At 58.5% G+C, this 18,740-nt stretch overlaps 1 protein-coding gene across 3 annotated transcripts in view; it reads left to right on the top strand.

Annotated features, from left to right (window-relative positions):
* The first annotated feature begins 10,918 nt into the window (after positions 1-10,918).
* VSTM2B (V-set and transmembrane domain containing 2B) overlaps positions 10,919-18,740 on the top strand; it is a 38,565-nt gene continuing 30,743 nt past the window's right edge. Inside the window, exons 1-5 of one of the 3 annotated variants that reach the window (XM_024237638.3) lie at positions 10,919-11,140; positions 11,546-12,149; positions 12,687-12,871; positions 13,886-13,915; positions 15,270-15,741. In XM_024237638.3, the coding sequence (XP_024093406.3) occupies positions 12,068-12,149; positions 12,687-12,871; positions 13,886-13,915; positions 15,270-15,741 (769 nt within the window). In that variant the 5' untranslated portion in view covers positions 10,919-11,140; positions 11,546-12,067. The other 2 variants (XM_054538805.2, XM_054538806.2) reach the window with 2 other exon arrangements.

Below are 18,740 nucleotides of genomic sequence, written 5' to 3' on the forward strand. Positions count from 1 at the left end.
GGAGGAAGGACAGGGAGGATGAGGAGGAAGGAGAGATGGATGAGGAGGAAGGAGAGGTGTGATGAGGAGGAAGGAGAGGGAAAATGAGGAGGAAGGAGAGGGGGATGAGTAGGAAGGAGATGGGGGGATGAGGAGGAAGGAGGGGGGAATGAGGAGGAAGGAGAGGGGAATTAGGAGGAAGGAGAGGGGGAATCAGAAGGAAGGAGACAGGGTATGAGGAAGAAGGAGAGGGGGACATGAGGAAGACAGAGAGCGAGGATGAGGAGGAAGGAGAGGGTCACTTCCAAGAGCAAGGTCTCCACTTTCCTGTTGCCCCACACGGACTGCCAGCCTCTTGGCTGGAACACGCCTTGCTGCCCTTTCCCCACACACACACATTCTGTATACACACATACCGCCTGCACACACTCTGGGCATGTCATTATACACACCTGTGTCGTCTGCTCACATCAGCTGTCACTCGTCTAGCCAGCAGACATTATTTGTGTGTGTGCACGCACACACACACACACACAGGGGACACCCCATCTGCACACACACTCTCTGTCTGCACACAATAGGCATGCCATCCACACACGGGTATACTGTCCGTATACAAGTGTGTGCACACACATACACATCCTCTCTGCATACCTGCTGTCTGTGTCCTGAGGTCACACGGCTGGGACCCCAGCACCTAGAAGAAAGAGTTAGGGGACATATAGTCATGGGAAAGGGTGGTGCTTGAGGCTGAGACCCAGGGGTGGCCAACCTCTGGGTCCCTCCCCAGGCCCAGAGACAGGGAGGCAGGTGAGGGGGAACTATGCCCCTACCGACCCTCCAGGCGCACTCCAGGTGTGGGGGAACTCTAGCCTCTACCAACCCTCCAGGCGCACTCCAGGTGCGGGGGAACTCTAGCCCCTACCGATCCCCCAGGTGCACTCCAGGTGTGGGGGAACTCTAGCCCCTGCCAACTCTCCAGTTGCACTTGCCGTTCCCTTTCTCACCAGGCCTCCCCCAGCTCTGTCACTCATCCCCTGCTCCTCTGTCCCCTCAGCCTGGTCACCCTAGTATCTGTCTGCCCATCCCCCAGCCAAACAGGCTCTGGAAGCCACGGTGTAGACCGATGGCACCACTGCAATCACACGGGACCAACCCTTCCACAGCAAAGAAGAGAGAGTTCTGAGACCAGCAAGGCCTGGTCCTCCGTCCAGGTGTGCCCCCCACCACCCACCTCCAAACCAGCACTAGGCCGTTCACACAACAAGCACTCCCTAGAGACTCGCCAAGCTGGGTAAAACCTCTAGATACCACTTGTCTAAAGTGGCATGGGACCAGCTCAAAACTTAAAGAATCTTGCACCCATTATCCCCCCTCACCAGCCTCCGGTCCTGGAAGGAGCCGGACAGTGAGTGGCACTTGCTGGTGAGTACAGAGAGCCCAGCCAGAGAGAGAAGGACGGGGGCACAAGCCAGTATGGCCCAGCGCCGGGGCTCTCCCCAGACAGAGAATCTCAATCAATATGGCTTTTTATTTTTATTTTGAAATGGAAAAATGACATTTTGCAACATTACTGTGAAAAATTAAGCTAGATCTGAAGCATCACAGATGTTTTGCAAATAAAACCAGAGCTTTCTGTGGCTGGTAATTGCTGAGTTTAAACCCGGAGGTACCCTGGCCTGGCCAGCAGGCCCCAGGGGGAGCAGTCTGTGTCCACCTGACCCTGTGCTTCTGGGGAAGCGTGGCCTGCCTCCAGAGCCTGGGGGGACAGTAGCCACATGTACACGAGGCCAGGCAGCCTCAGCTCCCCAGGCACGGTGACCTTTTGTCAACTTCGGACAGGAACACAAATCTACCGTCACTCTATACTGGCTTTGATTGGATCAAAATCCCATCGGAAAACAGGGGGAAAGGCAATAAAACCACCAGAATTGATATTAAACCACTGACATTTCACAAACCGCGTAGTGCTGGCAGCTGCCAGTCTATCAGCAGGAGGGACTCGAAGGGGACAAGTCAGGCATGAAGGTCATGGCAGTACCAGAGAGCTCCACTCAGGCCCCACATCAGCACCAAGGGGAGAAGGGGCCTAGACGGCCACAGCCCCCGCAGGACCACCCCATCCCTCTGGACCTGGTCGGTCCATTTGCCACATGTGCTCTCTGCAGTGGGGGAATGAACTGACCTCAAGCCAAAGATGATGTCAAATCCGGAGCTTGTGACTGTCCTCAAACCCCAGTACTGTGCCTAACACAGTCCCACAGTGCAGAGAGGCCACCACCTAGGATGAGACCAGGACAGACCAAGGTTCCTCTGAGAGAACAGCCTGGGCCTGAGGACCCACGAGAAGATGTGAAATGGCCTCAGCTTCCTGCAGCCCAGCACCCACTGACCCCTGCTGTGTGCCAGGCAAGGTGACTAGGCAGGTACAAGGATGACCAGAGCACAGCTCCTGCCCTAGAAGGGCTCAGAGCAGGCATCCTTTTTTCCAGGTAACCCCACCTGGGCAGAAGTTGGGAGTGGGCTGAAAAGAGACCCTGCCAGGGCCCAGCCCCCTCCCCGAGCACACCGCCTCTCACACGGACATCGGGCCTCCCAGAGCCTATCAACTCTGGCACAGACCTGCATGCACATAGAGCCAGCCCTGTGCTGGCCTTCGAGGGGCAGTGCAAGAAAGCGTTAGCTCCCTCCAGTACTCAGGGAGACCCAGAAAGCCACTCTAGAGGTGGTGAATCCTGCCACCTCCCCCAGCCCCCAAGCCCTCAGCAGACATCGCAACACGGTACGCTCTCCTGCTAAGCCCAGGTACAGCCTCAGACTCCAGGAGCTGGCCTGAGATGAAAGCAGGTCTGGGGCCTTCCTGAAATAGGAGCTTAAAGCCAGACACGAAGGCAGTTCTTGGTGTAGAGACAAAAACAAGGGCAGTCCAACATGTTAGGAGGAAGCAAGCAGGAGGAAGGCTTCCTGGAGGAGGAGAGACTGCAGCTGGCCAGAGTGCCAGGAGAGCTGTGTGAACAGGCAGGCGAGCAGGTGCAGGCCCGAGCCAGGCTGGCAATCGGGGGGGTGTGAAGTGGGACGGAGTCCACATCCTGTGCCCTACCATGGAGCCCCAGGTGAGGCCCTAGACCTTCAGGGGCCACTCAGCCCAGGAGAGTGTCAGTGGGATGGAGGATCCTCTGCTTCCCCCACCCTTCAGAGCCACCCCTAGGGCACAAAGGTGAGCCACCAAGAGCCAGGAAACTCCGGTGGCCACAGTGTCACCAGCTGGCCCCAGGACCCATTCTCAGGGATGCTCTGGTCAGAAGCCTCTAGATGGTGGCCCAGGAAGATGGAGAAGGGATGCAGAACCTTGGGGTTTTGGATCAGAAGCCACCCTTTAGTGTGACTGGCATTTCCCGAGCCACTCGGGATCCGGAAATTCAGGGGACACAGAAACATGAACATTGACCTGAGTGAACCCCATGACAATTTGCAAAGCTACTTCCTGGGCATCTGCTGGTGGACCTCACACCAGCCCTGGGAGCAGGGAAGGAACCCAGTGCCCTCTGAGCAGAGGGTCCAAGGCTTGGTGTGGTGGAGAGACTCAGCACAGATCCGACAGTGGCAGTGTCTGCATCCAGGCTTTGACTACCCCTTCACTGCCTCCATTGCACCGTGCTCCCTGCCGTGTGCTCCAGCTTCCCTGACGACATCAGACCAACCCTGCAGGAGGCTAGTCAGTCACAGGGGACCAAGGCTGGCAGGACCCAGCACTGGGAGGCCGCCACAAATGCCCCAGGCCCCCATAGCATCTCCACTGGAACCATTAAACGGCATCCTGCCAGCAGGGATCCTTCTCCATGGGTCTGGAGAGCACAAGAGAGCCAGAGCCCTGACCCTCCGGCCGACCCTTGGTCATGATGAGCCGGCTCCATGATTTCTAATCACCAGCCTTGCCATTAAGGTGAAGGAAGCGCACGGGGAAATAGCAGAGTTTATCTCCAACAGATCGATCTGCTGAGATCCGTCTGGCCCCAGCCTCTTAATTCTCCACAATGTCAAAGCAATTTTTGGTTAAGTATACAGTCTGTCCTCTACCAAATTAAACCAATAGATCTAGTGGGAGATAAAACCCCAAGTGTATTGAGAATATTAAAAATAAAAAAATAAACTCTCCATGGGTCTTGGCAAATGATTAAATAATACACACACACACACACACACACACACACAGAGGCTGTAATAAAATCAATTTGGGGGTGCTCAGCTCTACCAGTCACCTCCAAGTTTTGGCCATTCCTCTCCTCTTAGTAACACCACCCCTCCTAAGCACCTGGGTTCAAGAGTGGCTGGGCAATGCCCTCAAATACCCCATGCTGCATCCTCACAACACCAAAGCTAGCAATGCTTATGCATCAACATGTGGACTGTTGTTGTTAGGGCCACACCCCAGGTGCTCAGTGACTGGCTCTCAAAACCAATCCTCCCATTCACCCACTGCAGGCAGCAATGCCAGTACACCCATTTTACAGATGACAAAAAAGAGGCTCTGCAAGGCCAAGGCAAGGCCAGGATCTGAGCCAACGTCCATCAGACTCCATAGCCCTGGACCCCACTCTGCTTCGTTCTGCTTTGCTTTGTTTTGCTTTTTACTTAATTGTCCATTTGGCCATACATGGCCCAGGCCGTGAGGCAGGATCTTGCTTTGATGACACTCATCAGAGACAGCGTCTGGGCTTTCCCTGTAGAATACAGAGGCTGGCACCCCAGGGAGGGCAGAGGAACCAGGAAGGGTGGGGCAAGGCAGGCTGGCCCCAGGACTTGGGCACGGGGGCCCGCTCTGAAACCCTCCCACCTTCACTGCACCAGATGCACTGCTATTTGCTGGGGCCAGCTGTGCAGGCAAAGGGGGTGGCCAGCAGAGGAAGGTGGGAGGTAAGGACACATTGAGTGATCTCTCCTCAGAGCCAGGACCCAATAAGGAGGGGTCTGTGGCAACCACCTGGCTTCTGCCCTCATCTCCCAGCCACCGCACCTCTAGGGGATGGCAGTTTCCCAGCTCCCATCGCCCCCTATGCTGCCATCAGGGTCAGAACTCCTCCTTGTCACCAAGCCCAAAGCCTTACCCTGTCCTGTCCCCCAACACCACTGCTGCTGATCCTGTTATCTTGGAATTTTCTCTTTGTCCCAGCGAAGTCCCCAGATCTCCTGCCTCCACCCCCTTGCATAGGCAGCTACTTGTCTGGGATGCCGATGTACCCTAACCCCTTCCCACCTATCTCGGCCAGATTCTACTCTGCACTTAGGCGGAGCTCAGGAAGCCTCCCCAGGCAGGACCCACTGCTCACCTCTTCAGGTGGCCCCTGCTAGGGCTGAGATCACTATGTGCTTAGCTTGATTCCCCATGAGGCTCTGAGCCTCATAGCCAGGGCCACGTCTTGTTTAGCTCTGAGACCCGCTCTTCTAGGTACAGGAATCCTTGATGTGGCTGCAAAGCCCCAGCGTCCCTTGCCCTGCCTCCTATCCCACCGAGCCCCCCTCGCTCACACGCCATGCTCTACCCCCACGTCTCCTCCCATGGGCTTGGCGCTCATGTGTCCTCTGCCAAAAGCACTCTTCCTTCCCCAGGTCTGCTTGGCTGACGGCCCCAGACCTTCCCCCACCACCAAAATTCCCACTACGTGCAGGTGTGCACCGAGCACTGGGTGAAATATCATACTTAGTTTTTGTTTCTTCTCTGGGGGTCTGTCCCCACCCACTCCTGGGTGCAAATATGAATTCCCTGCGGGCAGGAAGCCCGTCTGTCTTGCTTATGGCAGCATCCCCTGCACCAGCATATCGTGGGACACGTGCTAGATAAATGATCAGTCTTCAGGACATGTTGGCTAGAAAAATGTCTGGGGTGAAACAGGCCCTGCCTGGAGTTTCTCCCATTGGGTTCCCCTTCTCTAGACCATCCCCAAACCCAACTGATCCTGCCTGTGACAAGGAAGCAAACAGCCCAAGGCTCTGAAGATGCAGTGTGATGGCACTGATGCAGCGATGTCAGGCCAGACGCTGGGGCCTGGCAGCTGTGAGTCCTCTTGCTGCTGCTGGCCAACCCCTGGCTGACCACGAGCAGGCCTGCTTTGCCGAGTGTGAGTGCACATGGGAAAGGGCAGGCTGCCTCCCTGATGGCCGTGGTGACAGCAGGGGGCCCTCTCTTGTCTCTGTGCAATGCAAGGGCTGGCACCTGCTACCCTCCTCCTGGAACTCAGCACTCCAAGTTGCTGAGGACGTGGGGCAGGCAAGGGCCACAGGAACCCAAAATGTGAGCCATTTTACTTGCTCCTCCTTCCGTCTTAGGGGCATCAATCACTGCTTCCCTCTCCAGCAGTACCCAGCAGTCCCCGTCAGGGTCCAGGCAGGGCCAGGCCTCCACCCCTCGATGACCTGATGTGTGCCCTTGGAGGGGCGTCTTCCTGGGACCGGACTTCAGGCCATTATCCCTGACACTGGTGGCGTGTGAATGACTAAACTGGCCAAAAATAAAAGCCCCCATAAATCTCCTATTTTCCTATAAGCTGTCGGGTACACAGAGTATGCTAGGATTATTGATTGAAAAGTTTATGGATGGGCTGCATCTTAAAATACATTACCCAAAATCAATGTTGCCGTACATGGTACAGGGAGGACAAGAAAGGTCAGCCGAGACAAGAATACTGAAACCCCAACTCCAAGAGGACCTGAGCATTAAAATTAATAAATTTGGAAAGTGAGTTCCAGGAAAAACACTCACTTAGGGCTGTAATTTAAGGGTGCTTTCACAAGAGGCTGGGCTGTCTTTTTAAATAGCGCTTTTTAAAGTGCCTCTGAGAGTCCAGTGAATCCATCCACAAAATGGTATTGACAAGCACCCCAGCTCACAGCCCTATAATAACAGCTCATAATAGGTAATGAGTGAGAGCCCCGAGGCTGGGCACACAGTAGCCAGGCCCTGGCAGACACAAGCCCCCCGGGCACAGCCAACTGGGCAGGGCAGCCAACCCATGGCCCCATCAACCACATTACAAAAGGATCTGCCTCCAGGTCCCTGTGCACAGCAACCCCACAGGCATTTTATAGCTGTGGATGGAGGGAGGGGAAAACCGTGTTAATTCCCATTGATGACTAATCAGGACTAGAAACAAAGTGATCATGAAATACTCTCAAGTCCATCGCTTCACATAACCACAATTCACTGCAAACAGGTCATCTTTGTAGGAGCCGGAGAGATACCACAGTAGGTAGAGCTGAATGGCTGTGTCCGCAGAGCTTAGTGTCCCTTTGGGAGAAGTGACACGCATGTTCCATCCCAGCCACCTTCTTTAGAGTCTCCAACTGAGAGACCACATCCCACCAGGACATAGTGAGAAGGAACTGGCTCCCCTGCAGGGAGCGGGAAGCCAGGCTTGGCAGAGACTGGCAGAGAAGGAACCCAGTGCCCTCTGACTGGCAGGAGCCGCAGTCTGTTCTTAGCTCACTAATCCTCCAACTAGCCAAAGGGCTAGTCGAAGAGACAAAATCCCTGCCCTGCCCACAGAAAACCCACAGCAAAAGGGAGGCAAAGTGCCCCTTCCCCAATGCTCCTAGCAGGGTTCCCAGTCCGAACATTTACTAGGCTCTAACTATGGGCAGGCCCAGCTGGGAGTTAAAGACACAGAGAAAGCCAGTGTAGTGGCTCACTCCTATAATCCCTGTGCTTTGGGAGGCAGAGGCAGGAGGACTGTTTGAGGCCAGGAGTTTCAGACCAGCCTGCACAACAGAGCAAGACCCCATCTCTACAAAAAATATTAAAAATAAAACATTAGCTGGGTATGGTGGTGCATGCCTGTAGTCCTAGCTACTTAGAAGGCTGAGACAGGAAGATGGCTTGAGCCCAGGGGTTCAAGACCAACCTGGGAAACACAGCAAGACCTCACTTCTACAAAAAAATTTAAACAAAATTAGCCAGGTGTAGTGGGGCATGGCTATAGTCCTAGCCACTTGGAAGGCTGAGGCAGAAGGATCGCTTGAGCCCAGGCATTCAAGACCAGCCTGGGCAACAGCAAGACCCCATCTCTACAAAAAAACATTTAAAAAATTAGCTGGGTATGGTTGTGCATGCCTGTAGTCTCAGCTACTTAGAAGGCTGAAACAGGAAGATGGCTTGAGCCCAGGGGTTCAAGACCAACCTGGGCAACAGAGCAAGACCTCACCTCTACAAAAATTTTAAACACAAAATTAGCCAAGTGTGGTGGTGCATGCCTGTAGTCCTAGCTACTTGGAAGGCTGAGACAGAAGGATCGCTTGAGCCCAGGGGTTCAAGACCAGCCTAGGCAACATAGCAACACCCCATCTCTACAAAAAAAATATATATTAGCAACGCATGGTGGGCTAATCCTCCTGGTGTCAGCATGATAACTCTGGAGGCTGAGGTGCTTGAGCTCAGGATGTTGAGGTGCAGTGAGCTAAGATCATGCCACTGCACTCCAGCCTGGACAACAGAACAAGACCCTGTCAAAAAAAAAAAGCCACAGTGAAGATGGGTCAGCTGCTGTCATCACAGTCTACAAGGCAGGGCAGAAAACAGATAGACCAAGCTGAACAGACAGGAAAGAGACTACAAGTCTAGCTCAGGCTGCTCCTTTCTACCATCAGTCAGGGGCAGGGCCTTGCTTGCTCTCCACACCAACTCGAGGCATCAGGACCAGAGGCTCACCTGGAGTAGGGAAGAGCTTAGTGTTTTGGTTAAGATCCAGGACCCCAGAGTAAGACAGGCTTTGGGTTGATGCGTCACTCGGCTACTTACTAACTATGTGACCTTGGGCAAGTTCCATAAGCTTCTGAGCTTCATCCATAAAATGGGGTGAAATCACAATGTCTACCCCTGGAGTTGTGATTGAGATAAAATGAGCTCATTCATTCATTCCACAAGTATTTACTGAGCTCCTACTCTGTGCCCGACCCTGTTCTAGGCGCTAGAGATACATCAGTGAACAAGGCAGGCAGAGTCTTAGACACCTGCAACAAGACACTCAATAAATAAGGATGTGGTCCCATGTGTTGGAAGATGGCTGGTGAAATGGAAAAAATAAAGGAAGCAGAGTGAGGGCCTGGGAGTGCTGGGTGGTGGGAGGAGAGGCAGTGTAGACTGCAGTGTTAAATATGGTGGTCCAGGTGAGCCTCATGGAGAAGGTGACTGCTTGACAAAAACCAGAGCACACGGAGTTAGCCAAGCAGGTATCTGTGGGAGAAGCGTGTCAACCAGATGGCACGACTGGTGCAAGGGCCCTGGGGTAGAAGCATGCCCAGTGTCCTGCATTGTAGGAAGGAGAACAGTGCGGCTAGGGGAGTGTGAGCTATGCAGAAGACAGAAAAGATGAGGAGATGAAGGAAAAGGGTGAGCAGGAAGCAGAAAGGCAGATGGCTTGACCTTGGCAGCCACTGCAAGGCCACTGGTGTTTATGCCCAGTGAAATGGAAGCCACTGCGGGGTTTTTCAGCAGTGGAAGAGGGATCTGATTTCCCTGAGAAGGATCTCTTTGTCATGTTGAGAACTGATGCCTGGAAAGTGTCTAGTACATGGAAAGCATGTGAAAACATGTATCTGTCACTCTTAGAGCAATACCAACTCATGCAGTGGGCAAGAAACACCCAACCCCACAAGGCGGTACAGGGATAAATTACTTCCAGATAATTCCCTCTAGCTACAGGGATTCTCCCACGGGCATCGCTGGTCTCTAGCATTAGCCTCTGCTTGTATCTGGCATCAGGAAAGAAGACTGCTGCCTCTCCAGGTGGGCCACTCTGCAGTGGGCTAGCTCTTTCTTCAGAACCCTGCTTGGAATCAGTCCCCAAATGAGCCTGCTTTCCTGGAACGCCACCGTGGTCCTGAATCTGCATAGAGCGGTGCAAGTCTGCCCTCTCCCTTCAGAAGCTGAGGACAGCAATGGGGCCTGGCAGGGTCTTACATTCGGGGGTCCAAAGTGATTTCTAAGGGCACATGGGATTTCCTAGGAAAAGCTCCTGCCATGACAGAAGGAGCTGGCAACTGCCTCTGTGGAGCCCCTAGGGAGGAACTTGAGGGAAAGGAGGGAAGTCCTACAGGACCCCCTTCTTCCCTCTGCCCCCAGCAGGAGACCTTAGAAAGCAACGGCTTGATAGATGAGCCACAGTGAGCCAGGGGGTGGGAGTGACTCCTGGGCCATAGACGAGGAAACTGAAAGGCAGGCACTGGAGGCACGAAGGGCTGGCCCGGGGCACCCGCTGGCGAGGACAGCCTTGGAGAGGGCCTGCAGCTCCTCCCCTCTGAGCTGTGCTGCGCTGGCCGCCTGGACCAGGGTGGCTGCTGGAAAGTGTTTTCCCTCTGGGTTTCCTTCTCCTTGGCTCCCAGGGAATCCTCTGGTGGTGCCTCCGGGAGGCTGGTAGCCGGGGACGCAGGCACGTGAATCCACCGGGCTGCCCCACCCCAACCTGAGGTCAGAGCTGAGGCGTAGGGGCCGGGGTAAGGGCAGAGGTGCCGAAATGCACTAGTTGGGGACTCCCGGGGGAAGGAGAGAGGAGAGACCCAAGGCGAGCCTTAGGACTCGCCCCTATGACTATGACTACGCGCTGCGTCCGAACCACATGTCCACCCCGCATTTGCCTTCGGGGACCAGACCGCGCTCCCTCAGATGGCTGGGGAGGGGGCAGGCTCCGGGTGAAGGCTGGGGGAGGTACCGGGATGCCGAGTACGCCAGAGCAGGCGGGGGATGGGTTCCGGCCTCCTGCCGCCTCGGCATCTCGCTTTGCACCGGGAAAAGAAGGGGCCACGACCCGCGAAGAGCGCGTGGAGACGCAGGGACCCGCGATCCAGGGGCAGGAACCCCGCCCCCTCCCGGAAACCTCCCGGGCCCTGAGTCGTGCCCGGCGCTCCCCACCCCACCCCCGCCGCCCCTGCCGTCACTCACGGCCGCTGCCGGCTGGCAAGCGTGTGCGCTCTCCGCGCCACAGGCACTTGCTCGCTGGGCGCTGTGCGCTCACTTCTCCCTCGCGCACTGCAGACTCCCGGCGCTGCCGACGCCACCCAGCCTAGTCTCCGGCTGGGCACAGCGTTCTGCCCTTCTCGCGGCCCCGGGCGCCCACCCACACGTCATGGCCCAGGCCTGGGCCAAACAGCGGGGCAGCTGGTTGCCCAAACTGGGGTAAGGAATTGAGGGCTGGGAGCTGCAGAGAGGACCGCGGGACACACGGGGAGCAGGGATGAGCGGCCGTCTCGAGCAGTGGAGACTGGGAAGAAGCCAGGGAGAGTTTGGGTGGGAGGACTCCCAACCCAAGCGGGTGCGGGGCGGGGCTGTACTCCAACCAGAAAGACAGTGGTCCCTCCGAGCGACCCCCGAGGAGAGAGGGGGCGCGCTCTGGGGAGGGGGCGGGGCGGGCTGTGGCAGGAGAGGGGAGGGCGGGGGCGATGCAGCAGTGGAGGCGGCTTGGCGCCCAGCCACTGACCGCCCCCTCCCTTCCCCTCCCCTCCCCCTCTCCCCGCCTCTCTCCGGCTCCGGGTCCGCCACGCCGGACCCGCTCTCCCCGCGCTGCGCTGGGTCGGACGCCAGGTCTGCGCGCCGCGGCTGAGCGCCCACTCGCCCTGAGGAAAGAGCCGCGGAGGAACCGGCGGGGGCGGCGGCGGGAGCCGAAGGAGGTGGCAGTCGGGAGCAGAACCAGAAGGAGACAGGGAGGCAGAAGCTCGCGGCTCCGTGGCGCGCACTCCCTCGGCCAGGGATGGGTCCCGGCGCGGCCCAGCCCCTGCCCGGCTCGCCGGGCAGAGACTGAACCGCGGATCCCCACCGTCCTGTGGACGACCGGACAGAGAGAGGCACTGGACCGATCGCCAGCAGCCTCCCGGTGGGACCGCGTCTCCCGCACACCCCGCGCAGCGCCCCCCGCCGGAGCCGCACCGGGCAAGCCGGCGAGGGAGCGGGGCTGATTGGCGGCCGCCGGCGGCCAGGGGAGGGGGCGCCGCGCGGGGCCATGGCAGGCTCGGAGGCGTCCTAGCCCAAGCCGGAGCCGATCCGAGCCCACGCGGCCGCCGCCTCTCAGCTCCCGGGCCCCCGCCGCCACCGCGCCCCCCGCGGGAGATGGAACAGCGGAACCGGCTCGGTGCCCTCGGATACCTGCCGCCTCTGCTGCTGCATGCCCTGCTGCTCTTCGTGGCCGACGGTGAGCGCGGGAACTTTGCTGCCGCGGTGGGCTCGGGGGGGTCTTTGCTGGGGCCGCCACCGAGAAGAAGAAAGAGAACGAACCGGGAAGCTTCGCGGTCTCCTGCAATCCCGCTGTGCAGCCCGGGCCCGGAGGGGTAGGGGGAAACGAACGGCGAAGGGTCGCCGCAGCAGCAGCGCCGCGCCCGAGTCGTTCCCAGTCCCGCCGGGGCCCCGGCTGCGGAAAGGATGCCTGCGGGGAGCGGGAGTTGGCGCGCCCCAGCCAGGCTCTGGCGGTGCGGCCAGGCGCCGGGGAGAAGCACGAGTCGCCCCTGCCGCCCTGCCCCATCCGGAGGGAAGCAGCAGGCAGCCGATGGCCGGTCCCTGCCTCGGCCCTGCAGCCGTTTCCCCTAACTTTGCTAGCCCCTCCGGCCGTGCGCCACGGAGCAGCTGCGGGGTGGGGGGCACAAGGCCAGCGAGCCAGAGACTGACTCGCTTTTGGGTTGCCCCAGGCCCCCGCCCTACAGCTGGTCACGCCTCTCTCTCTCCCCACCCCCAGCTACATTCACAGAAGTCCCCAAAGATGTGACAGTACGGGAGGGAGACGACATCGAAATGCCCTGCGCGTTCCGGGCCAGCGGAGCCACCTCGTATTCGCTGGAGATTCAGTGGTGGTACCTCAAGGAGCCACCCCGGGAGCTGCTGCACGAGCTGGCGCTCAGCGTGCCGGGCGCCCGGAGCAAGGTAACCCGCCGCCCACGCGGTCCCGGCGCGCGCCCGGCTCGCGCCCGGGGCGGCGAGGGCTAACCCGGGGAGGGAAGCAGCCGGCTTCACTCGCGCAGGGCGCCGCCCTGTGGCGCAGCCCATCTTCCGCCTTCGCATCCCAAAGCATCTTCAAAGTCAGCAGTGGTTACCCCCAAACCTGTCAATTATTTTGACAGCATCGCTGTTCCCGCCACCTCCCAGAACTCCATTCACGCCCAGCCCCTAAAGAGCCACACCTCAGCCAGGTCGCTTGCTTGTGCTTGCTGGCTGCGGCCCTCTGATGGGTGCTGGGTAGTGAAGGAAGCCCCCTTGGTCCCATCAGGCTCTCCCCGCCCTCTGCCACTTTGAGGACCCCAGGGCTCCCACGGCTGCGTTCCAGAGGCCAGCAGAAAACCGAGTACCAGAAGCCGGCAGGACCTCCAGCCCTCAGGGGCACAGAGGGGCCACTTCTCTGTAGCCGAAAACAGGCCCACGCTGCCTGTCTGCCTCAAAACCCACACTCTCTTACACACTCTAGTGTGCATGCGTGCACACACACACCTACATTCTCCCAGGGTCCCACCCAGAGTTACTGCCACTGAGCTTCCCGCTGGGTCCTGTCCAGACACAGCGCCCCTCCCTCCAGTTCTTCACGGTTCCCAGTGAGCTGGGGGAGGATTTTGAGCCACGCGGCAGGGCCTAAGGATGCCCAGAGGGAAGGAGAGGGGCTTTCCTTCCCACCCTGGTGTCCATCCAGTCTCCCCAGTTCAGCCGGCAGGTGTGCACCAGGGCAGCCACCCGTTGGTCAGGCACCATGCTAGCTTCAAAGCCCGCTTCCTCCTGGGAAACTCCTGGAAAGCCGGACGTCCTTCGTGCCCTCAACCCCCACCCCCCGGGCGGTTTCGGTCCTAGCCTGCCGGAAGAGGGTGCCCTTGCCTAAAGGCGGATCCGAGTTCCCCCAGCCAGCAGGCCGCGAGCCTCATGTCTCTCTCTCTCTCCCTCTTTGCGTTTTAGGTAACAAATAAGGATGCAACGAAAATCAGCGTAAGTGTGGAGCCCAGCGAGGGCCGCGGGAGACCCCTTCTGGCCGCCTCGCGTTCCGCAGCTCCCTCCCCTTAGCAAGCTGCGGCGGCCGCGCATGTGGGGCCGCGCAAGTAGGGCCGCGATCGCAGCCTTGCATTGGTGGCTGCTCGGCGTGTCCGGGCGCCATCTGTCGCCAGTTGCAGGGTCTGGTTCTCTTTTGTGTAAATCAAGGGTCCAAGGCTTGAGTCCCCTTATTCGGCTCGGCGCTGACCTGTAAAACTCCCCTTGGTCCGGTCTGCGCACTTAGGCCCTCTCGCGCCTGCCAGCCTCAGCTCTGCGGGCATTCCTCCCAACACCGGGAGCGCGCGGCTGCTCGCCCTCGCCGCGACCGTGGCGCCAGCTTCCCGCCCCCTCTGCCCCGCCCTGAACATCCGCTCTGCGCCCTCCGCTGCAACCGTTTATCCTCCGCCTGGATTGCGGGTCTGGGTGCGGGGTGTTGCAGGCTTGCAGGGGACGGGGTAGGGGGTGGTTGTGCCGGGCTGCGAGGGGCCCGGGTCATGGGGTTGGTAACTCTGGGAGGAGATGCGCCCAAGCTTCCCAGCTGGAGCGTAGAAAGGCCTGGAGATGACGAAGCCTCCTCGTGGGCTGGGTTCAGAGGTGAGGGCTCCCTGGGTGTTTGTTGAGAGCCATAGAGCAGTACTTCCCCAAGTCCCCACTGGGGCGCAGGGGAAGAGCACTTCGGTGGGGGGCTTCTGGAGATCCCGCGGAAAGGCGGTTTGGTAGCAGGTGGCCAGGGAGCCGGGCAGCAGCCTCAGCGTTGCTTGCCTTCTTGGGAAAGCGGAGTGTTAGCTGTAAAGGGCGGGGTCCGGTGACAGGGTAGCTTTCCTTAGGACGCGATTCAGGCAGGCCCTCCGTGCTCCGGGAGGTGTGGAGGGCCTGCTGGGGCGGGACTGTCGGTTGGAGCGCGTCGGGGCGGGAAAGACGTGGGGCAGTTAGGGAACAAGGTATCCAGCCTGGGGTTTCCTGAAGGTGCGGGAGGAAGGAGAGGTGGGCTCTGCCCTTCTAAAGCGCCAGCTACGGGAAGACAAACAGTGTTCGTTTGTATGGGCGGGGCAGATGCAAGGCGGGCGTTTGGTTAACATGATGGGGACGTGGGGACACAGTCCAAAGAGCTGGCTGCCCGGCGTCCACGCAGAGTTGGAAGCCCTATGCCACGGGGTAGACGCGGGTGAAAGGGAAGCCGGATCGTGGTGGTGGGCAAACCAGGATCCGGGAAGTGTTGGGGTGCGCGGACGAGGGGGCGCGACGGCCAGGGCGGCCAGAAGAGCAAGTTTGGGAGCTGCCCAGCCCGGCCTCTAACCCTGCTCTCTTGCAGACCGTGCGCGTCCAGGGCAATGACATCTCACACCGGCTTCGGCTGTCTGCCGTGCGGCTGCAGGACGAGGGCGTGTACGAGTGCCGCGTGTCGGACTACAGCGACGACGACACGCAGGAGCACAAGGCCCAGGCACTGCTGCGTGTGCTCTCGCGCTTCGCGCCGCCCAACATGCAGGCCGCCGAGGCAGTGTCCCACATCCAGAGCAGCGGCCCGCGTCGCCACGGCCCAGCCAGCTCCGCCAACGCCAACAACGCGGGCGCCGCTAGCCGCACCACCTCCGAGCCCGGCCGCGGCGACAAGAGCCCGCCGCCCGGGAATCCTCCCGCCGCCATCGATCCCGCAGTCCCCGAGGCCGCGGCAACCTCCGCGGCCCACACGCCCACCACCACAATCGCGGCAGCTGCTGCTGCCTCGTCAGCGTCGCCGCCATCGGGACAGGCGGTCCTGCTGCGCCAGAGGCACGGCTCGGGTAAGGGCGCGCGGAGAGGGGGCGCACGCGCGGGGATGGCGCAGGGCTAGGGCTGCGCAGGGACGACCCGGGGGTCTCCGGACCCGGGACCCGCGCCCTCGGCGCATTTGCATATGCATACTCCTTCCTACTAAGGTCGGGAGCGCACTCCCCTAGGGCTCTCTTCCCGCGGTTTCTGTCTTTACTCCTGGCCTCTGGAAGCGTTTATGATGTCCATTTATGAATGGGGGAGGGGGCTGCCCTGCCAGCGACCTCAGGGTACGCTGGAGGCTGTAGTGTGGGGAGGCGACCTCTTTTGGGTTTGGAGAACTGGACCCTGAGGGCTGAGCTCCGATGGCGGCAAGGGGCCAGTACTCTGCCAGCACCGGTGGTGGAAATGAGCTATCGCCAGATGGGGGCACTGGCACCTGGTGGAGAGCGGGAGGCGGTTAAAACTTGAGTTGCGTTGGTTTCTATTTTGTGTGCTCGATTGAACAGACTTTGTCCAAGGGCGTGGAGGGGCCTGGCTGTGTAACCTACGCTCTCTTTGGCTAAATGCAAGATGGCCCTAGGCACCAGCTCTGCACTCTGCTGTAAATCACAGATCCCCTCTCTTTGGCTTTGGGTGGGGGCAGTAAGGACTGAGCCCTAAGCCACTGTTAGGAAGGCACCCAGAGGGGAAGGCTTGCTTTCTTAGGGAGCTGAGAGGCTGGGAGAAGGGATTGGGGGTGGGGGCAGGATGTGGGAAGGCAGAAGGAGGAGAAAATGATGGCTTGACTACCCCCTGGTAGGCAGCTCTGGGGCGGTAGGAGCCATTGGCAGAGGCAGGGGTGGGGGCGGTGGGGGGCGGTTATGGAGGGTAGAAAGGCTTGCCCAGTGTGCCCCTCCTCCCAAGGCATCCCCCACTCTCTCCCCCTGCTCCAAGCTGGGCCTCAGAGCCCACAGGGAGCATCTCTCCTGGCCACATGGCCCTGCGAGCCTGGCTTTGGGTACAGGTGCATGTGAAACCTCCCAGATGTGACAGAGCACATTGTCACACTCCTACGGTGGTAGTTCTCAAAGAGTGGTCTGCCTGCAGGCTCCTGGACTACCTGCAGAATCCGCGGGGGCAGGTCTTCATGTCCTTAGTGTCACCATCTCATCCTGCCTCCCTGGCTAACTCTCCAGCCCTCCGACAGTTGAGCCTGCAGTCTGCCTGCCACATCAGTTCGGTTCTGCTTCTCATTCAGCTCTATCCACTGTAGCAGCCTCCTCAGTGCGCCTCAGGCTATTGGCTTGATCCGAAGGCCTCATCCCTCTTGGATGCCACACAGGGCCTCACAAGACTGTCCCTCAGGCTATTGGGGAAGGTAGGGACCTGCAGAGGGCCTCCACAGCCCAGCTGGGAACTTTCCACCCTCTGCACTAAGATATCACTAGGTGCTGTGACAAATAAACCCCAAAAGGCCAGTGGCTTGACACAATTCAAATTTAATATTCCTCGTTCATATCTAGTCCTGCCCTGGAGTGCCCCGGGGCATGTGGTGGCTCTGTTCCATGCAGTCATCCAGGGACCCAGGCTGAGAGTACCAGCCTCAGCAGGAGGCTTCCAAAGTCACTCTGGGCATGACATAGAGCCAGAAGACCAGGGAGGAGAGACAGAAGCAGTCCTTGTCAGCTCACTGCCCTAAGAGAATGAAGCCCTAATGCTCTCAGGCGTGCATTGTGTGTAATGAATCAACTTGTTTCATATGCATTTAGGACGGCCCTGAGTATGTATCATTCTTGGGAGACTGAGAAAATAGCCACTCAGATCATTCTGGCAGCGCTTAACTCTCTCAGAGAAAAGCTGGTTTAGAAAAATGGCAAGGTGTTTTTTAAGGGCTAGGTCTAGAAGTGGTAAATATTACTTCTACTCTCTTCCATAGGCCAGAACTCAGTCACATGGTCCAACATGGACGTAGGGCCCACTGGGAAATGTAGTCCTTGGCATGGCGGCTGCTTTCGGGCCTCATCTCTTCACAGTGCAAGGGGAGCGTGACTCTTCGAGGAGTTAGCCATCTCTGTTCAGCATACAGGCAGTGCTCAGGGAGAGTTCCTATTGACTTACAGAGCCATTGGCTTAACTGATGCTTGTTGGTGAAGAGAACATCCTTCTTCCCCCTCCCCTTGGGCCCCAGCAAGGAAAGGTGTGCATTACAGGCTGGGACGTACCTCTAGGATATTCCTGGAGAATTTGAAAGGCAGAAGTCCAGAAGTAGGTTGTGCCTCCACCACTTACTGGCTGTGTGATTTTAGGCAAGTGACTTACCATCTCTGAGTCATCTGTAAAATGAACAGGATAATCTCTCTGACCTCAGAGGGAGCTTGGTATGGAAATTGCTGCACATATATGTTCATTATTATCACCCTGGTCATTAGTTGCACTAGCTGGAGAGGAGGGGATGGGCAGATAAAGCTAAAAGGTTGGCAGTTGGAAGCCAGGTTATGGAGGGCCTTGAATGCCAAGTAGAACCAGTAGTTGGTTAAAGACTTTGGTCAAGACCGTGTGAAAGAGAACTTTGAGAGTGAACTTGGTTGTGCTCACAAAATGATAATGAGACCAAGGTCATGAGCGCACACCTGCTTGAATCTCCCTCTTCCCTTGGCCTTCAGCCTGAGTCCCAGGCCCAGCCACAGATGACCTGACTGTCTGCCATAGCCAGTCCGATCTCCAGTCTCTGTGCTGGCCATGGAGGCTGAATGAGAGAGTGAAGATGCTCCAGGACATCTCATCCAGGGAAGGTGAGCCAGACAGTGCCCTTCTTCCCAGAAGATATGGAGGTCCTCAGGTCAGCTCAATGCTGATGGAACAGTGCCCAGTGCCATCCCAGCAGATAGGACCTTGGGCACCCACCAGCCATGGGGCCATATGTTAATGCCCATGTGGGTCACTCTGCCTTCCCTGGAGGGGTTGATGTCCACTTCCATCTAGAAAGCACAGCTTGCCTGGATCCCAGCAGGGCTGACAGCAGCACCCCTGGGATAGAAGTACAGTGGCC

Source organism: Pongo abelii, chromosome 20, assembly GCF_028885655.2.
Source record: "Pongo abelii isolate AG06213 chromosome 20, NHGRI_mPonAbe1-v2.0_pri, whole genome shotgun sequence".
NCBI classification, from domain to species: Eukaryota; Metazoa; Chordata; class Mammalia; order Primates; family Hominidae; genus Pongo; species Pongo abelii.